General features: G+C 34.5%; 1 protein-coding gene across 4 annotated transcripts in view; it reads right to left on the reverse strand.

The window, feature by feature from the left end:
• The window catches only part of SNX13 (sorting nexin 13), a 144,022-nt gene that overhangs the window by 92,787 nt on the left and 35,394 nt on the right, over positions 1 to 15,841 (reverse strand). For all 4 annotated transcript variants that reach the window (XM_059933957.1, XM_059933955.1, XM_059933956.1 and 1 more), the window contains 3 exons: positions 7,344 to 7,456; positions 3,126 to 3,228; positions 461 to 550 (listed from right to left, as the gene is read on the reverse strand). In XM_059933957.1, the coding sequence (XP_059789940.1) occupies positions 461 to 550; positions 3,126 to 3,228; positions 7,344 to 7,456 (306 nt within the window). The remainder of the gene's footprint in view (positions 1 to 460; positions 551 to 3,125; positions 3,229 to 7,343; positions 7,457 to 15,841) is intronic.

Below are 15,841 nucleotides of genomic sequence, written 5' to 3' on the forward strand. Positions count from 1 at the left end.
TCACAAAATCAAGAATCGATGAAAAATATTTTGGAGGAGAATAATTTTAATTCTAATTTTTAAAATATTTTTGAATGAAACCATAAATATCCATTTAAAAAAGTAATAAAACTAGTAGGAAAAACATCTGATTTATCAAACCACTAAGCTTGTTCATCAGCTGAAGAGTAACATTTTAACTATATATATAAAATAATTAGAAACATTATCAGATGTCAGTAAAAACTTTTTTTTCTAAATGTAAATTCAACCAAAAGGCTTTAATATCATATTAAGCAAACACCTTATTATAAATAAGTTCATAAGTAAGGCAATATCTTTACGTACAGACTCCAAGTACAGCCTTATAATGAATTTCCAGCATATTACACAAATAGCAAAAATTATTCTCTAGCATTTTCAAAAGAAATGCACCTAGCACACAACATATGGAATTCAAATACCACATACTGAAACTCACTTGCTGGAGAGGTTCATCAATTATATTGGCACCTGTCAATCTTCTATCGATCTTTATAGTCCTGGCTTCCCGTTTCATTTCTTCTAAGCACTGAAAGGAAACCATAACATTCTATTACATAGTTTCTTGATATAAAGTCTCTGTAGTTTACTTCTAACTAAATATTCATTGTAACTTCCCTGTCATTATCTTCAGTTAATAAATAACCTTATTTCTTGAGACTTGGGTATAAAGCAAACACTATTTCTCAAATTAACAAAACTAGACATCCAGAAAAAAATCTTGTGTTATCACCAAAAACAATTATCAGCAAACATTATTTAGAATGTGAGAAATTGAAAATATCAGATATAATATTGCCATATTTCAATGAAACTTTAAAATCATAAGTTAGTGTTTCAGGTGAGTCAAATTAATAATTGTCTTTATTAAACACACCCCTATTTCCTCCCTCTCCCTCCCAGCCCAAAACAGTATACCAGCTGCCAAATGAATATATTTTTAATTAATTTTACTTAGGGATGGTTTTTAGCAACTAAAGAAAACGAATTTTTCTCTGTAGTCTTCAGAAAGACCAGTGACCTGGAAATAGGGTGAAAAGTAGTAAGACACTCTTCAATTAAAAATACAAACCAAAGCACAAATACATATAAAAACATATGCCTCGAGTTATCACATGTAACCTCTAAGATATTTTCATAAAATATACTTATGAATCATTTTAGAAATAGCAATCAAAATCACCATTTTTATACCATATACTAAAAAATAGATTATAAAGACTTAACTAGTCTTGACTATGATCTATTACTGTTTAGGATCTTAATTCTTAAAATATTTTGCATTCTCTCTATGTACCGCTCAAGTGAGTGGAAAATATGGATGGCTAGGAAATAATTCAAAAAGAAAAGGCAAAAAAACACAACCCAATAGAAAAATGGGCAGAAGACCTTAACAGAGATTTCTCCAAAGAAGACACACAGATGGCCAGTAGGCACATGAAAAGATGCTCAACATCACTAATTATTAGAGAAATGCAAATCAAAACTACAATGAGGTACCACCCACCTTACACCAGTCAGAATGGCCATTATTAAAAAGTCTACAAATAACAAATGCTGGAGAGGGCGTGGAGAAAATGGAACCCTCCTACACTGTTGATAGGAATGAAAGTTGGTGCAGCCACTTTGGAAAACAGTATGGAGGTTCCTCAGAAAACTAAAAATAGAGTTACCATATGATCCAGCAATCCCAATCGTGGGCATATACCTAGACAAAACTACAATTCAAAAACATACATGCACCCCTATGTTCACTGCAGCACTATTCACTATAGCCAAGACACAGAAACAACCTAAATGTCCATCAACAGATGAATGGATAAAGATGTGGTACATATATACAATGGAATACTCCTCAGCCATCAAAAAGAACGAAATAATGCCATTTGCAGCAACATGGATGCAACTAGAGATTATCTCATTATATAAATGAAGTAAGTCAGAAGGAGAAAGACAAATAGTATATGATATCACTTATATGTGCAATCTAAAATATGGCACAAATGAACCTATCTCTAAAACACAAACAAAATCAGACAGAGAGAACAGATTTGTGGTTGCCAAGAGGGAGTGGGGGAGGGAGGGGTGTGGACTGGGAGTTTTGGGTTAGTAGATGCAAACCATTACACTTAGAATGGATAAGCAACAAGGTCCTACTGTATAGCACAGGGAACTATATCCAATCTCCTGGGATAAACCATAATGGAAAAGAATATTTAAAAAAAGAATGTACATATGTGTATAACTGAGTCACTTTGCTGTACAGCAGAAATTAACACAACATTGTAAGTCAACTATACCTCAATTAAAAAAAAAAAAAAAGGTTCATTTCCTCAGAAAGATCTGTGAGCAAACTCAAAGAATAAACACTAAAGGGAGTTTTAAAGGGAGACAGAAGTAAGTTTCAGAGATTACTTTAAAAGTTACAGTATTAGAAAAAAAATGTATTTATTTATCAATATGAAAGTCTTATTAGCACATAATGGATAAGTTAATAATTGTAAAATTCAGTTACTGGCATCAACTCCAGACCATTTGCCTCTCTTCATACAAGAAAAACCATCCTAATCCCACAATAATAATTGAAGGCAATGACAATCTGAAGCCTACTTCTAGTACGCAATTCCAATTTTATTTATAGAGTATAATATTGAAAAAAAAAGAACAGAAAAATAGGAATATGAAAGATAATATAAAATTGGACTTGAATTATTAAAATTATAGAAACTGTACAGCCTAATCGCAAGCTCTATTTTTCAAATGAGTTAAAGAAAAAGTGCCCATTTTCCTCCCTCTGGTTCCTATGCATTTATTTCATTCAAAACAGTATATTCATTGACAGTTCCACAAGTCATACACATGATGCACTGAAATTCTAAGTTAAGACAGCAGGAAAAGACCCTAAATTTCTATCTTTTCCTCAAATTTGCATTCTCACCTTTAACATCTAACATGCATTTTCTAAGCCTGATCAGATAGTCTCTCATAAATTTATAGTGAGCATTAGTGAATTATAGGAATATCTGCCAAGCCATATAAAGATGATCACATTATCATCACTGCATACAGCAGGACTTTAAGGTTTCACATTCCTTTACCCTTACCTTAGGAATCCCAGTTGATGTTGGAGGAAGAAATGAGTGTTCACACTGCTCTAGGTACTTCTCTGAGTTTGTTTTCCCAAAGAGGAGAGTAACCACAAAACCCCTGAAAGAAATTTAATTATAGATACAAAAACAAAACTTCACTACAATTTAACACATCTATTTATTACCAAATATATTTTTCAGATTTAATTGATGGCTTACCATTCACTAAAAAGTCAGTTTGTGACTTTGATGAGGCAAGGAATTGACAGATTTTGTTAAGTTCTGAAGTTTAAAACAACTATAAACATTTTGTGAATTTATACAATAATGCCTTTACGAGTTTTCATCCAGTATATTTCATAAAGAATCTCAGGAAACATTTTCAAACTTTAGAAAAATAAACCTTCATTAAATAAGTAGGTAAGCTAATAACCAAAGACAAAGACAAATGAGATGTACATCTATAGCTATACCACACATTTCTATAAAATTCTGTTAACTAATTAAAGAGAGATATAACTTGCCACTATGAATACAGAATAAACTATACAGGAAAAAAAAGATCCAACTTATGATTTGTTTAAAATAAGACCGGAATTTAAAAAAGAAATATAAATATATCCCCAAAAGTTAATTATTTTTAAAACAATTATGGAGTCAAGGTAAGATAAATACTGGTTTAGAATACTTTGTATTGACTAAATGCTATCAGTATTTCCTACATTTAAAGTTTACCAAATAAATCTAAGCACTACTAAGTAGACAGGAAATCCATAAAAGAATATTAAATTTTAATTTTATAATGATTTACAGTAATCTTACAACGATTGAAAGAGTGTAGTTGGGGACTTCCCTGGTGGCGCAGTGGTTAAGAATCCGTCTGCCAATGCAGGGGACACAGGTTCAATCCCTGGTCCGGGAAGATCCCACATGCCATGGAGCAACTAAGCCCGTGTGCCAGAACTACTGAGTCCGCGTGACACAACTACTGAAGCCCGAGTGCCCTAGAGCCTGTGCTCCGCAGAAAAAGAAGCCACTGCAGTGAGAAGCCCACGCACTGCAACGAAGAGTAGCCCCCGCTTGCCACAACTAGAGAAAGCCCATGTGCAACAATGAAGACCCAACACGGACGGACGGACGGAAGGAAGGAAGGAAGAGTGCAGTGACAAGAAGGGAACAGTAAAAAATTAAACACAGTCAGCCTCAGCTATTGAAAGGAAGATTCTCAAGGTCCTCTGCTTTTTGTGGCTATCTGCCATTTCACTGCTCTTCAGTACAGGCACCACAAAAGCAAGAAGGAGGGTGGAGAAACAGATAAAGTCAAATCAACTCATGTCATCAATTCTGTTTCTGTTTCTTTGTTAAAAGGCTGGCCTCAGAATTATCAGTAAATTTCACATATCTGTGTTGTATCTGACATTATTACTAAGAATCAAGTTGGTCTTGTATTTCAGTTTTACCTAGCTGTAAGCATATTTAGACACAATAAAATGCTGATGTTAAGTTAACAATGCATTTCTAAAAACATTACCATAAAATAAACTGATAAAACGTTCACCTTTGCCCACAGTGTGACAGTAGTAAAGTAAGCTAAGGAACAGTATGATCTTAGAAAGAACCTAACTAATAGCTTCAGCCTTGAGGTTTAAGTAAAAACAGGTGCTACAAATGATTGCACAACCAAACAAATATAACGGAATGCCATTAAATAACTCATATCGGTATTGAAGGTATCCCAAAATACCAACCAAAAAAAAAAAAAAACCAAAATTCAAAAAAACAAAAACTTCTGAGTGGTTTTCTTTCCAAAGGGTTTCTTTATATTAGAAAATAAGGGATTAGCTTTGACTATAAGCAAAATATATACATTATCAACACTGGATACAGGTAAACTGCAGAACTCAAAAACTTGTTTTACTAGCCAAAAAAAAAGATAGTTTCCATAAGAAAATGCATTAATTCCTCTCTGACTTGCATTTTAAGTAGGAAAAAGAACAAAAACAAATCTCTAAAACTTATACAACAAAAACAAAAAACCACTAAAACTAAGAAATGATTTTTAGTTATATGAAATGTAACTACTTTATTTAAGATTGATATATAAAAGCCTATTTTTGCTCTTAAAATTCATAAGGCACTAAACTATATTAAGCTACATTAAAGAAAGGACAATCATTCTTCATAATTAGAGCCAAAATTAGAAAGATTTTTGACTCAGGGATTATGATGCTCACTGACTGTAACTGAGTAACCTGGGAATGCTTAATTAACTAATCCTCTGAGATGATTCTGGGATGCTTGTTAGTATATAAACTGAAGTCCCCTTACTGTGGCACTATATTTCCTGACATCAGTAGTCCGGAACAGAATATCAAATCAATTTATGACATAACATGAATTTGGAATTTCAGATCCTTCCATGTGACTTAATATTATCTAAAGAGTCTTTAGTGGCCCTCCCACACCTACCAATATCCCAACTTACCTAAAAAATTTCACAGAACTTTACAAATATCAAAAAACTTTCTTGAAATTATTCCTTAATAAATTAGCAGACTCAAAAAGGGAACAACAAAGGTTCCTGGGACTTTGGAATGAATGGACTCGTCACCCTTTTCCCTTTCCCAAATTTTATATGGAGCAGTTGAGTCTAAGAGAAATGATTCTCACCCCTCTACCTTCATCTGTAACGCTGCAATTTCTTCCCTTTCTGAAGTATTGTAAAATATTCTGAAATCCTTCCTCACTTTTGCCAAAGGCTTATTCAATTAGTGAAATAAAAGAAACCTTCCCTTTGTGAGAGAGCCATCTCCTCCATTTCCTTTCCAATCAATAAAAGCAGCCACGACCTCGTGGGGGAGGGGTGCAACCATGCAGCTCCGGCCTAAACTTCTGACCAAAGAAGGTAATTTAGGAAGCCCCAATGGCCGCAGATCTGTAAGTCTTCAATCATCTTTATAATCAATAAAGATATTCAGAACTCCATTTATCTGATTCCTATGGCTTATTTCTTAATTGTCTCAGTACATAATACCATATCCAAGCAATTATAAGGAAAATACTAAATCTAATATAAAATACAGTTTTATGAATAGTCCTTGATGTAGCTTCCCAGTTAAATTAATTCTCACTTGTTCAACAATCAGTGGGTGACCTCCCTATAAAATGGTTACACATGACTTTCAAACTCATAACCTGAAAAATGTGACAGGTGGTAGATATATATTCAGAAGCCATCCCTTCAGTGTCTTATACAGTCTCTCTCAGGCCACAGTTTATATATGCTATTCAATTCAGCTAAGTCCTCTAAACCTATAGGCTCAAACAATTCCTCCAAATATTTGGGGTCTCAAAAGATTTTTTTGAAAGAACTCATAGGTATTCACTGCACAAATAATTACATAAATGTATTATACATATACATATACACAAATACACATATATATACATACACACATAAACATTAACAACAAAATGCTCATTTCAGCTAAACTACCTTGTTCAGAGTATCTAAGTAGCAAGCATCTCTCTTGTTTATACACTTTCTTACATACAATTCATATCTCATACCAAATGTTCTACATAGGAAGCTATAAATCATGACTGAAACCTCTCCTGTAAAGTTTTATCAACTCAGGGTAAAGCATAAACACTGTAAACCAAATAACCATGAAGAGAAAACGGCAAAATCAGGTGTTTGTTGCAATTTTCTAGAACAAAATGACAGCATTCACTAAGGGAAATAATTAACACAATAATTAATATTAACATAATAATTAACATTAGTGTCTGAAGTCTAATCAATGAAACAGTATCTTCTACTCTGTAAAACTTGATGTGTCATCTCAATTTAACTTATTTATCTATTATTATAGATAAGGAAAGTTCAACCTTAAAGGGGAAATAACACCAAAAGGAATAAAAAATCTTAAAAAACTTTTCAAGTTACACAAAAAAGTTTGTATCATCAGAAATTGAAATTTATTTTTGAAGATGACGACACATATTGCTGGTACAAATCATAACCATCATCGTTTTTATTTCTATAGGTATCTTAATTTTACTATTTTTAACTTTGGTAAAAACAATGTGCAAAAATAGCATTCACAAATAAATCATACTGCCATTTCTCATGATCACTTTTTTTTCTTATTGAGGTCTCATGGTCATTTGTTTCCATTTTGAACAACTGAACATGACATGAATTATAAAATTATCATTGAGAATACTTACCCACCCACAAAGCAGAGGATATAAAATGCCAAATAAAATATTACAAAGGGTCCAAACGTTATTAGAGAAAGGACAATGCCAAGGCTTCCCCATCCCCATATGGACAGACTGGTCTGAAATAAAGCAGGAAAAAAGTCTTTTTAATAAATAAATAATTTTCCATAGGAACTAGAAAAGAACCAACAAAACTTTTACATAGTTTATGTTTCTCCTTTTAAGCATTCATGGTATTGTTTCAGTAATTTTAAAAATATTTACTTTTGAAAGTGTTAAGTACATTCTTGGAAATTTATCTCCCAGAAACAATATACAATATCTATATATAGAAACAAATTTATAGCATATCAGCAATGATTTAAAAAAACAATCTATTGGCAATATAAATGAACAACAAATTACATAAATTGCTGAATGACATGAAAAGTGATAAGTATTTATAATAAAAACATTTATACGTTTATACATGCAAAAGCATGTATGAAAGCTTAAGTAGACAACAGATTGTACTTGTTTATATTTCATTTTAAAACTACAGCATGAGACTTTTTAAAAATTAAAATTTCAAGGTAAAAAACCCTGTCTCACTAAAAATTATATTTTTATTTACTCAAATTGTGTGCAGAAATTTGTAAAATTATAACTGCACAAATTCCAACTTCCCGTTACCAAAATTTACCACGAGTTCAACAAAACACCTCTAAAAATTCTCCATCCTATTTCCCTATTTCGTTTAGAATTATACTGTATCATCTATTAAAAATACTCCTTTTGTTGAAGGCAAACTGGATTTTAGCAATTTAAGTCATTATGAAATAAATAAATGTATTCAGTTCAACAAGTTCCTATATCCATTTGCCTTGCACTGTGAGGTATACAAAGGATGCATTTGTCCCACTCCTGCCATCAAGAAGCCCAGAGAAGAATGTCTTACAGGAATGAAACAATTAGACACTGACCAAAAGAAAATAATAGAAAGCATTATAAGATGCTAAACTGAACAAAATTAATGACCAAAAAACTATGGAATAGACAATAAGTGCTATGGACTATGAGAGAAAGCACAGTTTTACTTATTTATTCATTCATTCATTCATTCCCAGTCATTGACTGCTTCCTATGTGCTGTAAGTTCAAAGTGCTGGGGATATCACAAGGAATAAAATATACCCTCATTGGGCTTCCCTGGTGGCGCAGTGGTTGGGAGTCTGCCTGCCAATGCAGGGGACACGGGTTCGAGCCCTGGTCTGGGAGGATCCCACATGCTGCGGAGCGACTGGGCCCGTGAGCCACAACTACTGAGCCTGCACGTCTGGAGCCTGTGCTCCGCAACAAGAGAGGCCGCGATAGTGAGAGGCCCGCGCACCGCGATGAAGAGTGGCCCCCGCTCGCCGCAACTAGAGAAAGCCCTTGCAGAGAAACGAAGACCCAACACAGCCATAAATAAATAAATAAATAAATAAATAAATAAATAAAATTTTTAAAAATATATATATATACCCTCATAAATCTACGTTTTAGTAAGGGAAGAACAACAAGCACACCCTCATGAATTTACATACCTTCGTAAGTTTACATTCCAGAAGAGGAAAAAAGACATATAAATAAGTAAATATATATCAGATGGGGATAAATGCTATAGAGAAAAATAAAGCAATTGTATGTGGTTGATCTAAGAAGCTTTCAATGATTAAGTGACACATGAACAGAAATCTTAGATAAGATTTAAGGAAAATTTATAAGTCTTCCTACTCCCAAATAATATTTTTCCATTTATTCATATCTTCTTTTATGTCCCTCAGTGAAGGTTTTTTAAAAATTTCTTCTATATAAGGCTTACACAACTCTTGTTCATTTGTATTTTTATTACTTTTCCTCATCCTGGCCACATCTTTTTAACCAGAGGACAGAATGCCTACTGATGTTTCTACCCTGCCTCCATGAACTCCTCCTTGAATTGGCTGGGGATACTACTGCACCTACAGAAGTGGTCTCCCCTGACTTCTTTCCAAGAGCTGAAAGTAGGCCGTGGTGGTTTAGAATAAAGTACAGAACATTTCAGTCCCTCTGACAATAGTTCTGCTGAACATCCAGTACCTGATCCACACTATAGTACCGCCAGATGGCCAACTCTAAAAAACAGATGCTATTTCCCAAGATTCATTCAAAACCTTTTCCACTGACTTTCCTGAAAAGAGTTCTTATAAACTCTCAGGAAAGCTCAGACCAGACTATGACCCAGATACTTTATCCAGCCTACCTTCTTCAGTGATATTTGACCTAATATTAGCAATATTACTCTTTCTTTACAAAGTTATATTTATGCTTGCTAGCCATTTTTCATAGCTAAACAACTTACTGTTTAAAGATCTAGTCAGAGGTTTGAACAATGAACCAAGCAAAATGGCTATCTCTGGAGATAAAAGGAAAGAAGGGAGCATGCAATTGGAGGACAATACACAGGGGGCTTCTCAAATGTTCTATATTTTTTAACCAGGTGTTTGCTCTAAACTGTATAAATGTGTTACGGCTCCCACTGTTTGACTATCAATTAAAGAAATTTAAAAATTAAATTTTCAAAAAACAATCACAATTATATAATGTGGGAAAGATTATTAACTCAATTATTTAACATGGGGAGATGCTCAATTGTCTAAAAACTCAAATTTTCAGAATCTTACAAGTCTCTTCTTACTCATTTGAAAATGGCAGCAAAAATCATCAAAAAACAAACTCTTATTCATTCAACAAATATTTGTGAATACCTACGTGCCAGATGCTAGTGATTTAACAGTGAACAAAACAGACATTACTGTCACATGAAAAAACAAAAAATCTATGGAGAAGAACCTTTCCTTAATTAAGTTTGAGAGGAATTTCTATATTCCAGGGACTAATAAAATTAAACATTTCTAATCAAGCAAGTCAGGTGCTCATTTGTTTTGTGGTTAATCTCATAATATTTAACTTCAAATGTTAAACTATTCAATGAAACATCAGAATAGAGAATTGTCCAAAATTAAGAAAGTTTCATGTTATATTTAGTGTTCCCATTTACATATTTGGCTAATATTATAATCTTAACTGGTGAGTTTAAGAAGAACATTTGATCTAAAACCATTTAAAATTTTGAGTTCTACTTATTTCCTAAGATGATACAGGATGATAAAATTTAGAAAAATTTTGCACTACATCAGAAACTTTTTACAAATTCAGAACGGAAGCCAAAAAATATAAATAAATCCACTTCACACTGATTTACATTAAAATAATACTTGATATGTTACTATTTTCTTCTCCAAACACAATAATCAACACTGAAATATCCATGTGTCTGGTTCCCTAAAATCACCGACACACCAACTGTGAGATGGAAAAAACCTTCATGATCATCTACTGCAGTACTTCTCAAACTTTAAGAATCTTAAATGCAGGTTCTTAAAATGCAGATTCTGATCCGTTATATCTGGGGTGGGGTCTCTAATACTTTTATTTCTAATAAGCTACCAGAACTGTTCAGAACTAAGGACAATTATATATTTATAATTCTCCTAAATTAGCCTCTAGGTCCACAAAACCTTACAGTTCCGGAACCCAAAACCTCTGAAAATCAAAATTGTACCAAGTATTCTACATACCTATCTCATTTACTCCTCACAACAACTTATGAAGTAATCAAGAAGGTAATACAGCATAGTGCTCAAAAAATATGAACCCTGGAGTTAAACTATCTGAGTGCAAATCTCACCTTTACTATTTATTAGCTGTGTAACCACTCCATGCCTTCATTTCCTCACTTACGTTACGTGGTTTTTTGGGGAGTAAATAAGCCCATGGTCTAGGGGTCAATTTTAGCTTAATCGTTATTATTATCCCTAGTTTAACAACACCGAAACTAAAATGCAGAGAAGCTTTTTTAAAAATGGCCCAAGGTCACACAGTTAGTATAAGAGTGGGATTTGATCCCATTCAAATCCTGACTCCTTAAAGAACCTTAAAATTTGTCAGCTGACAACTGCCTGAAATTAAAACTCACAATAAGAAAAAAATGTTAAAATCATAAATGAGTGCTTTCTTTTATTTAAATATTCATCAGCTTAATATGCCTCCCAAGAAATTAGTAAGAACACTACTTGTAATGAATGTAATAAATTCCTGGTTTGAGTATCAAGTACATAAATATAAAGTATAATTTTTATTAGACAATCAGTTTATCTATAAATAATGAAAATAATTTCAGTTTCAAAGGGTATCAATTTTATTAGCATGCCCTGGTTCTTATATGTATCCATTTGGCCTTGAGCAGAGGGACACACAAAGACATAAAAAATGACTCCTACTGCCAAGATGCTTAAAATCAAGAAGTGACAATGTAAAAAATCTTAAATGCCTCCTGATAGTAGAAAGCAAATGGAAATAATTTACATTGTGATATTTTATGCCTATCAATTCATACTACCATTTATCTCATTTCATCCTCATCACAGACTTTTATTGGGTTGGCCAAAAGGTTCGTTTAGTTTTTTCCGTAAGATGGTTCCAGTAGCACTTAGCTGTCTTTAACTTCATTCGAAACAATTTTGTTAGATTGTATGTGACAGCTGTCCTATCAGCATGCATTTTAAAAAAAGACTTACAAAAACTGAATTTTTGTGTAGCCATTTTAATATTGAAGATGGAAGAAAAAAAGCAACATTTCCGGCATATTATGTTTTACTATTTCAAGAAAGGTAAAAACACAACTGAAACGCAAATAAAGATTTGTGCAGTGTATGGAGAAAGTGCTGTGACTGACTGAATGGGTCAAAAGTGGTTTGCACAGTTTCGTGCTGGAGATTTCTCACTGGACAATGCTCCATGGCTGGGTAGACTAGTTGAAGTTGACAGTGATCAAGACATTAATTGAGAACAATCAACATTATACCACGCAGGAGATAGCTGGCACGCTCAAAATATCCAAATCAAGCACTGAAAATCATTTGCACCAGCTTGGTTATGTTAACTGCTTTGATGTTTGGGTGCCACATAAGTTAAGAGAAAGAAAACTTCTAACCGTATTTCTGCATGCGATTCTCTACTTGAACGTAACGAAAACGTTCCGTTTTTAAAACAGATTGTGACAGGCGATGAAAAGTGGATACTGTACAATAATGTGGAACAGAAGAGATCGTGGGGCAAGCAAAATGAACCACCACCAACCATACTAAAGGCTGGATCTTCATCCAAAGAAGACAATGTTGTGTATATGGAGGGAGTGGAAGGGAGTCCTCTATTAGGAGCTCCTTCCAGAAAACCAAATGATTAATTCCAACAACTACTGCTCCCAGTTAGACGACCTGAAAGCAGCATTTGACGAAAGCATCCAGAATTAGTCAACAGAAAACGCATAATCTTCCATGAGGATAACGCAAGACTGCATGTTTCTTTTCTTTTTTTTTTTTTTTTTTTTTTTGCATGTTTCTTTGATGACCAGGCAAAAATTGTTACGGCTTGGCTGGGAAGTTCTGATTCATCCGCTCCTTCAGATTTCCATTTATTTAGATATTTAAAAAATTCTCTTAATGGAAAAAATTTCAATTCCCTGGAAGACTGTAAAAGGCACCTGGAACAGTTCTTTGCTCAAAAAGATAAAAAGTGCTGGGAAGACGGAATTATGAAGTTGCCTGAAAAATGGCAGAACATAGTGGAACAAAAGGGTGAATATGCTCTTCAATAAAGTTCTTCGTGAAAATGAAAAATGTGTCTTTTTACTTAAAAACCGAAGGTACCTTTTGGACACCCCAATATGATAGGAAAGGTAGCAGAATACAGTACTAAAAACACAGAATCAGAAATTACAGGTTCCAGTTTGCCACTAATGTTCTGTGTAACCACTGCAAAATCACTAACCACTCTTTGATCCAGAATTCACACTAGCACAATGAAGGAGCTGAGCTGTGAGACCATCTCTCAAGTCAAGTCTATCTAAAGCAGACTGATTAAGTAACTTGGATGCAGAGCTAGGCATAGACTCTCCTGGCTACATGTGGAGAGTGGGGCTAAGTGCAAACAGCTATTTTATATATCAACAGATCACATGAAGAACAGATTGTCAGAGCTCCCAGAGAACGGACCTTGGACTCTCATAAGAGTCTTACGAGAGTGAGTCAGCCACTCTCAGTTATATTCACCTGATATGTCTCAACACATTACATGGCATAGGGCAGCCAGATAGGGCTGAGAATCTTAAAGCTGATATTACTTCAGTGCCAACTTGGATCACAGAAACTATATAAAAGAATTCAACAACAACAAAAAGTACCCATAAGAAGAGTCACCTTATTGAAACCATAGATTGTTTTCCTTCCACCTTATCCCACCTATAATAAAGTGGAAGTTCTTCTCCAAGTAATTTCAATAGAATGTGCTCCTGACAACAGAATTTTGGCTCATTCAACATTACATAATAATTTAACCAAGGCCTGCTACAAAGAAGCTGCTCACTAAATACAGAACTAATTAATCAACTTACTAACTAGAGAAATTAAATAAGGGAGGGAATGGAAAGAGAATGTAGGGGAGAAAAGAGAGAAAAGGGGAAAGGGCAAGAAAAGGAAAAGGTGAAGGGAAAGTGAAAGAGAAAAGAACGCTAAATTTAAGTCCTGCCCCTCACTCCCACCTAAGAACTTCAGGCAGAGTTATACATTCCTACCAGCACAACCCGTACCAAGCCCCCAACCTCCAAAAAAAAAAAATCTCCCAAGAGCTTGGTCCTTTTTCTCCCACAGGACTGATGTACAGAAATAACAGACTTTTGACCGTCTCAACATAGCCTACACCGGCCGACATCACGACTTTCCTTTCAGGGAGGCAGCCACACAGGGATCATCAGCACATTTAGCTAAGTTGGTCCCCAAAGCCCTCTTTTCATACTCCTGGGACACGGAAATGAAGATCCCCTTCCACTCCCGTGTATTTAAGATACCTAGTATATCCTTGTGAGGATGATTAAAGACTAGCATGATATGGTGCACATTTTCAATCCAGCTGTTGAGCCAGGAGGGATAGAGGGCCTTGTCTCCAAGATGGCTAACTGCCCAGCTGGCAAAGATAATGGCCACTGGATACCTGTGGAGATTATCCTCTCTCTCCCAACCAGGGGTGCCCAGAATAATTAGGTTATATACACACATATACACCAGCCCCATGTATTTTTAGTTCTTTGGTAACAGAACTCTCTCCCTTAAAACAGAAATCTATTGTTCAACTTTTATATATTTTCAAGAATTAATTATGTACACATATGTAGGTAACTACTTTAACAAACCCTTCACTGTTTTATTAGAGGAGCAGTTATAAAAGATCATAGACTACTACATAATTAGGACTTCTAGCATCCAATGATGAAGAAAATACAAGAAAACAAAAAAAGCTACGATTATTTCAGTGTTTTTTAAACTAGATACCATCAATTACAAAACAACTATACAGTCTGAAACAACAGCAGGTACATTCATATGCATTTGTTTTTTCAGGATACAAACTAAGTTAGGCTGTACAACCCCTCCCCAGCCCACAGCCCATACATTGGGGATCACTGGAATTAGAGTCTAAAAGAAATTACAGTACTGAAAAAACAAAGGACTGTATTCACTGAATGCTTTCCCTTATACAGAAAGAATAATAAAAGTATTTAAAATGTGGATGGAGCAGTGTAGCAAAGAACAGTCCTGACAGTATTCTAGTAGACTCAAAGTCTCCAACTGCAAAACCACGTTAACAAGGTTTCCTGAATTACCGATATAAGGTCCAGTAGATACACAAAGCTGAAACAAATTAATCAAAGGTGCTTTTTAGAAGCTGTATTTTTCTAGTTATAATGTTTTTGTGCCTTAATAATAACTGCAGGGCTTCCCTGGTGGCACAGTGGATAAGAATCTGCCTGCCAATGCAGGGGACACAGGTTCGATCCCTGGTCTCGGAAGATCCCACATGCCACGGAGCAACTAAGCCCAAGTGCCACAACTACTGAGACTGCGCTCTAGAGCCCGTAAGCCACAACTACCGAGCCCACATGCTGCAACTACTGAAGCCCACGCACCTAGAGCCTGTGCTCCGCAGCAAGAGAAGTCACCGCAATGAGAAGCCCACACACCGCAACAAAGAGTAGCCCCCGTTCTCCACAACTAAAAGCCCATGCACAGCAACGAAGACCCAGCCCAGCCAAAAATAAATAAAAAATAAACTAAAATTAAAATAATAATAATTTAAAAACTGCAAGAAATCATAGCAAAGACTTTTTAAAACAAACGTTTAACCTAGAGGGATGGGATAGGGAGGATGGGAAGGAGATGCAAGAGGGAGGAGATATCAGGATATATGTATATGTAGAGCTGATTCACTTTGTTATAAAGCAGAAACTAACACACCATTGTAAAGCAATTATACTCCAATAAAGATGTTTTAAAAAAAAAGAGAAATAAAATAGATTATTTTCCTTATAAATGTTTCCATTTGACAGAT

This window comes from Balaenoptera ricei, chromosome 9, assembly GCF_028023285.1.
Source record: "Balaenoptera ricei isolate mBalRic1 chromosome 9, mBalRic1.hap2, whole genome shotgun sequence".
Classification (NCBI taxonomy): Eukaryota; Metazoa; Chordata; class Mammalia; order Artiodactyla; family Balaenopteridae; genus Balaenoptera; species Balaenoptera ricei.